Source organism: Microtus ochrogaster, chromosome 19, assembly GCF_000317375.1.
Source record: "Microtus ochrogaster isolate Prairie Vole_2 chromosome 19, MicOch1.0, whole genome shotgun sequence".
NCBI classification, from domain to species: domain Eukaryota; kingdom Metazoa; phylum Chordata; class Mammalia; order Rodentia; family Cricetidae; genus Microtus; species Microtus ochrogaster.
The window spans coordinates 44,907,800-44,915,071 of NC_022021.1; the positions used below are offsets into that span (position 1 = coordinate 44,907,800).

The window sequence follows — 7,272 nt, forward strand, 5'->3', positions numbered from 1 at the left end:
CGGCCGGGCCGGGCGCTGCGCACTCGCGTCGGGAGCCGCCTCTCGCCCGCCGCGCTCGCCCCTGCTCCCCGCCAGCATCACTTGTCCCGCGGCCGCGCTCCGACAACAAAAGCGGAGGATGCTGCAGCTGGGCAAGGTCAGGACCTTGCTCTGAAGCCGGGCGGCGGCGCGCACGCCTTTCCCCCGACTGAGGAGCTGTCTGTGGCGGCGGGTGCATGTTCGCCAGGAAGCAGTCGGGCGCCGCGCCGTTCGGTGAGTTGCCTTCGCTGAGCTGCTGGAGCCCGGCGCATCCTCCGGGCGTCGTCCTCTTGCTTACCTCCGGTGGGGGTTGGTTCTTTGCCGCCGGCCGGGCCAGGGGTGGTGGTGGCGGCTGCTGAGGGGTGCTATCTGCCCCCGGGGAGGATTGCGATCGCGCCGGTTCCCCTTTCGGAAGACTGCTCTACCCGGAACGGGGTCCGGGGCCAGTGTCTTTCTTGGAGCGGTTACCAAGTGGCTTCTCCGCGTGCTCCCCTCCCTGCCGCCCCTCTCCCCCGGAGGACGCGTATATAGGGCAACACCGACTGCTCCCCGCCACCCTCCAGAGCAACCCGGTTGCATTCATGACGTCCCTAATATACGGGGAGAAGAGGGGGTGGGGGTGGGGAAGACTTCCTTCCAGTCTTTTGCCCTTATGTTCAATGTCATTACGATGTTTGGCTAGAACAAAATGGAAAGACTTGGTCATATGCGTCCATGGCCGTTTCTTCAGTCTCCCGCTGCTCGCCAGACCCAGACCCCTTTGGTCTATATTTAGCGTTTCAGAGGACGCATTTTCAGAGGGATTCACAGGCTTCCGGGGCTTCTCTGCCCTGACAATAGATAGCGAGGCTCTGGAAAGCGCTGCCTGACAGCCAGGTTTGGCAAGGGTGCTTGTGCTTGGGAGATCCGCGCAGCGATATTTGGGTGATTCGTAATTAATGGCTGAAAGCAAAGCTGCGCGTCGCTCTCCTCCCACCCGACCTTCCTCTTCTTCTGGTGTGTAATGTGTTCTTATCGATTGCTGCTCAGCAGGTTTGAGCCACTCTGTTCAGAATAAAGTCGTTAGGAAGGAGGTACAACCTCCTTGGTCTTAGGGTGGGGGTCGGAAAATAGACTTGGGGGGCTTAGGGGGTGTGTATCTCTGGATTTTCCACGAAGACCCACTTATTTCCCAAATGCCCAAAGTTGCGTATCACTGTAAACACCGGGGTAATGAAGGGCGTGGAAGAAGAGGATAATGGGGGAGGCTGTGCTTGCAAGGGGGTTTGTATTTCCCTCATTTGAACTGATCTGATGTGCTTTAGCTCTGCGAGGCTTTATAAATATGCATGCCTAATGTTCGCAAACAAATATGTTGCCTTAGAAAAGAGATATGTAATGAGCAAAAACCAGGCCTGGTAAGCATGACGGACAGTTCACTTTTAGGAACTGTGTGACGGATATGTAAGGTGTTGGGAATTTTCTGCATTGACTTCCATGAAAATGGGGAGGTGTTGCCATGCCTATGAGTTACCTCCTTGTGCGCCCTTCCACTGATGGTAGTTTAGTTCATGTCTGCTGGTGGGGATGAATCTACATAATTAGAAGGCTCCCCAGTCACACTACTAAAAACCCCATGAAAGACTGTTTGATATGACTCCTTTTGGATTGCCGAAATAGGTCTGTGCATGATTTGGAAGATCCGATCTATGGGAAGTATGACCAATAGGGGCAAGAATCCTCGTGTATGGATTAGCTGCTTTCAACTCCCGGATGCCTCTTTCTTTAGTGTTTCTCTGTGCCAGACAGAATCCATTGTTAATGTTGAACAGTATGCTTACTGGTCTGTGGGTCGCAAGGTCTCGGGGCTTGAATGAAGATGGCTGTGTTTGGAATTAGTTGTTGAAATTTAGAAGGACTGTAATTATACCAATAACAAGTGAGCATGGTGGGCGCTGTACTGCCAGAGGCTTCACTGCTCAAGTTAAGGGAGCGCTGTGCTTCTTTCTACCAACGTGCTGTACTTTCACCTTTATTCACATTTTGGGAACTTTACAGGAGCGCTTGGGGCACACTGTTGCAGTCCTTGCATTATACGAATGTAGTTTCTCTCAGAAGCATGCCTTAGAGGGAGGAGGAGGGATGCCCTTTTCCCTTCTTCCCTTCCCTCTCTTCAAGTCTAGTGTTTCAGTCTGAACCATGGTTCTTAGAGTCTAGTTGACACCACTGTGTAGCCCTGTGCACCTTCAGGGAGCAGGTGCTGGGCACGAGGCTTTTATGTCATACTGTGGGTTGGAAATGATAACACCTAACTGAATGGCAGTCGCAGCAAGTGCATGAGGTGGTTGCTGTAATGAAACTGCCCTGGTCTTGCTGAAAGGGGTTATTTAATTCTGTATGTGTTTGTGCAATTGTAAAACCTGGTCATTGTAGATGTCACTGATGTTTGCATTGTTTATAATAAAAGTCACGCACAGTCGAATTACTGCATTGCCAGCCACTCTGCGCCTTACACAGTACAACAGAAGTCACCGGTTCTTCCTCCCAGTTCAGTAGTTCATCACAGAGAGGAAAAAAAATTAAATTCAAATAATATTAGTTGGAAAAGGCAATTTGTAGTTTTGTTCAATATTTTCTAAGAATAATATCACTTTCATAATGGGATGTAAAATTGAAAAATAAACTTATAGTGTTCTCCAAGTATCTATCTCTTCGTGCACATAATTGAATGGGTAGTGCCTCTCCTCAAAATGTAACTCTTTGATGTCGGACACACATGTGGAATTGTTAAACAGTTTTGCACAATGCTCTTGTATTTAGACAGGTCCTTCTTATAAAGGAAAACCATCACTTTTAAGGTGGAAGTGATTTATAGTAATTTGTCTATAAAACCACATATTCTTTGTATGGATGGGTATATCTAGTTGCAACAAGCCAACTGAAATCGAAATAGAACATGTTACATCTCAGACTTCCCCAGAATGCACCTTCTGTCCTCCCCATTATGAATAGAATATGGACACGCCCTTCTTGGCGGTTTCTCTTTAGGAATGGTGCTGTCCCTTTTAGCGGAAAGTGAGGCTTGTGTTCCTCTTCCTGACATAGTTTTCACTCCTAAGAAGATTCCACATAGTAGGACGTATTTAAGCTCAGATTCAAACTATGAATACAACACAAACATGCATTGCACAGTTATTTTATTTAAGCCAGTAGTTTGGTTGAAGGTGTCGCACAATGGGTTTCTGCTGACTGGGCTAATGAGTAAGTAAACTTTAGATCCAAATCCTCCCACTGGCTTGCAAGAGGGTTGTCATTGTCTGCATTCCAAAAGTGAAGTTCTTCCATGGCTTCATGAGGTGTGTGTTGTGTTTGAAAAGTTAATTTCAGTAAAACAGTTTACGATTCTTGTTGCTAGCTTCAAGTTTATCTGATTACATGCCAAAGTAGCAGCTTTTTATATGACTGTAGAGTATTAAACATGCCATACATAAATAGTTTCCATCCCATTGTCTGCCAATCCAGCCTACTGATTAATAAACTGCCTGGTTAGGTTTAATGAATCCAATTTTGTTCACAAACAGTACCTCCAACACAGGGAACTCATAGAAATATTTTATCATTCTGTGATTTTAGTTGCTTAAATTATGACTCATAACAAAATAAGGGATGACGATAACTCAAGTTCTTCTTCTTTTAATTACATGGCATTTGAGGTGATTTCAAGGTCTTTATCTTGGCTAATTGATTTGTAGGAAATGGCTCATAGACATTAGGATATTGGAGTTATAGTCAGTGTCAATTGTTTTTTGATGGGTTACAAAAAATGACCAAATAAATGAGAGAGCGAGTAACTCCTAGAACCTCCTGTATTACACATACATCCAACCATGTCTCTGGTCAAGTTGTCTGCTGAAAGCTAAACTTATTTTTTATGATTATATATATTACATATTGCAATACATGCCACTATTTCAAAATCATAAAACAGTGACAAACAGGTTGTAGGGCATGGCTCAGGTTTTCTGTATACTTATGACCTGCAATGAAAGTTATTAGAAAATTAAATTTACATAATGTAACACTGTCTCATATCTCTTCTAATGGAGAGAACACTGGCTTTTGAGTGAATGTCGACTGTTGTCTTTTAGCTGCTTGCCTAAGACTCAGCTTATTTATCTGTATAGTGGGTCCAGTAAGGCAGACTATCACAACATTTTGATTTGAATATAAACTATGTGAATAAATGGCTTGTAGTTTTTTTACTTATTAATTAAGATGTATGCTTTAGAATACGATTATTGGCATTAAATGATTCCCATCCTCTCTATAATTAGACATTGTTTACTATTATTTTATAGAGACCCGCTATTGTAATATTATATTTTGTAGACTGACATGTAAAATGACAAATTTCCTATCTTGCAATATATATTTCCTATTACTTATTGATCTATATAACCATTATATTATAGGAAATTAAGTTATATCTTCTAGCACTATTTCTTTAAATGATTGCCATATCCCAGTAATCAGAAATTTCAAGACTTTGGTATTCTTTCTTATTGTTAACGTCAGCCTCCTGATTAAGATCAAATTTTCTACAGAGATTAATTTGTACAGTGAATATTATAGACTGTTTAATCAGCATCAATCCTTGAGGTCAGATATTAACCAGCTGCTCAATTTAAAGGCAGAGAGCTCCATTCTCAGCAGAAATCATTGTAAGGAAATAAAAGGAAACAGCAACAAAAACTGTATGGAGAGGAGACCGCATCCTCTGATGTCATCAGAAAGGGAGCCGAGGGCACACATTGGCGCCATCTTGAACATCAGTTGTCATGGTTATGCATTCCCTCATCCTAGGGATCTGCAGTGAAGACCCTGTGGGCCCCGCTTCCTCCTGGCTCCTTTGGCATCACCGAATTCCCCAGAGTCATGCAGCTGTGACCTTCTGTAGCCCAAGTTTTGTGGTCACTACACTTGGATATGTAGTAGAATTTGTTAGAGACTGTGACCCCGAGACTGACAGGAGAGACTAGCTTATCTTCAGTAGAGGAAGTATTTTGGCACGGTTATTTATATTCAAATTTATGTTTTGTTGTAAGAACTGCCAATTATGTTTTCAAAGTAAAATGCATGCTAAGTAAGAGGCATTACTGGCTTTATTTTTTGTTTGTTTTTGAGCAAAGTAAACAGGTGAGCCAATTATGTTTGGTAAAATCAGTATAGGTATATGTGTGTCAAAAATTTCTACAACTTTTAAGTGGCATGAATATACTTCATTCAGAAAGTGGTAGTGTCATTACGGCTAGGAAGTTGTGTCGTTGAAGTTAGTAAGGATGGTTATTCTCTGTAGGTAAGACCTGGGATTTTTTTTCATTAGTATTGGTTTATTTCTGTAATAATTGTCATTATCACAACTAACCTTAGAAATTAAATTTAAAAGATGTATGTTGGTGAAATACATATTTGTAGCTGTTACATATAGGTTAGTTCTGTTGGTTTAGGAAACTGTTCATTAAATACCTCCTCTCATTTACACATGTAGCAACATTATTACAGAATAGTTTAGTTTATCTTAAATTATGAAATACACATAAATATTGATTAATAATGCCTCTAAGGAACCAAATAAATAATCCTACCCTGATGTTCTGGGCAAGCTAGGGAATTAGAAGGGGGAAAGATGAAGGAATCCCTGCAGGGACTAAACATACCTTTGTGTGACCACTGAGTGACATCCTAGGTCCTTGGTCCGTCTTCTTTCTTCCTCCCCTTGGAGACTTAGCTGCATCTGAGTTGGTAGAGCCCAGCTCTGCTCTCTGCAGACAAGGGTATGTTCAGAAGAGCAAGGGGGAAGAAGCAAGGCAACCCCTTCCTGTGTTCTTCAGAGGCAGAGAAAGTGGAAGGTTGGACAGAGGCCAGAAGTGTTTCATTAATTAAGTTCCCTTCACCTGAAAGGAAGCGTCAGCAGTAAGAAAGAATTGTTCCCTGTTGGGACAGTCTATAAAGAATTCTGCTTCGTAGAATTCAGGACATGGAAGCGTTCACAGCATTTCATTTAGTAGTTGAGTTCCTTAAATATTTCATGCTGTTTTGTCATTCTGTGAGGAATTGTCAGGGGAGTGCCTACTGCCTTGGCTGAGTTATAGCGAGGATGATCCATGAAAGTCAACTGAGTTATGAATGGCGAACTCGAAAGTAACTTGCTGTTAGGTTTTCTTTCTTACTCTCCACGTTAGTATTTTTTTTTTTTTTAGCTAAAATTAATTGGATGGCCTTGTAAGTGACAAACATTGACCATGAAAAGGATCATGTCACAGGCTAACTTCCCAAACCACATAAATACTGATCCAAGACAGCTATTATCTAGAGCATATTTCACTCACTGGAGTTAGGGTCTGACTGGTGTTATAGTGTCTCAGGACTGATAGGCACAGTCATGGGCAGAGTTAGGAAATAAAAAAATACATTAAAAATAAATATGTTTTATGTGACTCTGAGCATGACTGTTTTACCTAAAAATGTCCACTTCTTATAATAAATTTTATTCTTTAACAAATATTTTATTTGGTCGTTTAAATATTCTAGTAACATAGTAGTTATTATCTTCAACATAGGACAATTTAACTCCTAGAAAACAATTCTTCAGCAGTAAACCAATTTATCCAAGTATAAAAGAGCTATAATTCAACTGTCTGAGTCTAAAAAGTCCTCATGGGTACAGAACATTGTATACAGATACAGATGGATGCTTGAGAATCATCCAGATGTTGTCAAGGTGTCTTCCAAAGAAGTTGTATCATTTATATTTTACCACAACAAAAGTGGGATTGTTTTCACATAATGATGGCAACAATGGGCATTGTGATTATAAAAAACAGTTGCCCATTAGATTGCAGAAATGTTACTTGCCTGTGATTTAGTTTGCTATTTTTAAAAATATTGAGGTTGAATGTTTTTATCAACCTGTGTAGTTTTCTTTTGGGGAACCTTTATTTCTACACTCTACCCATTTCTCCTTTTCTCTGCTTGCCTTTTAGTGATTTAAATTGTTTATCTGTAGTAATTATCCTTCCCCGTTCTGTGTCTTTTTTTTTTTCATTGAGAAAAAAAAATTTCCGCCTCCTCCCAGCCTCCCACTCCTCCCACCCTCCCCCCACTCCTCTCCCCCTCCCTCTTGAGTCTGAAGAGCAGTTAGGGTTCCCTGCCCTGTGGAAAGTCAAAAGTCCTCCCCCCTCCATCCTGGTCTAGGAAGGTGAACATCCAAACTGG

General features: G+C 42.0%; 1 protein-coding gene across 2 annotated transcripts in view; it reads left to right on the forward strand.

The window, feature by feature from the left end:
• The first annotated feature begins 6 nt into the window (after nt 1-6).
• Nucleotides 7-7,272, forward strand: part of Ctnnd2 (catenin delta 2) — a 755,848-nt gene continuing 748,582 nt past the window's right edge. For both annotated transcript variants that reach the window (XM_005356666.3, XM_026783687.1), the window contains exon 1: nt 7-252. In XM_005356666.3, coding sequence (XP_005356723.1) covers nt 216-252 — 37 coding nt within the window. In that variant the 5' untranslated portion in view covers nt 7-215. The remainder of the gene's footprint in view (nt 253-7,272) is intronic.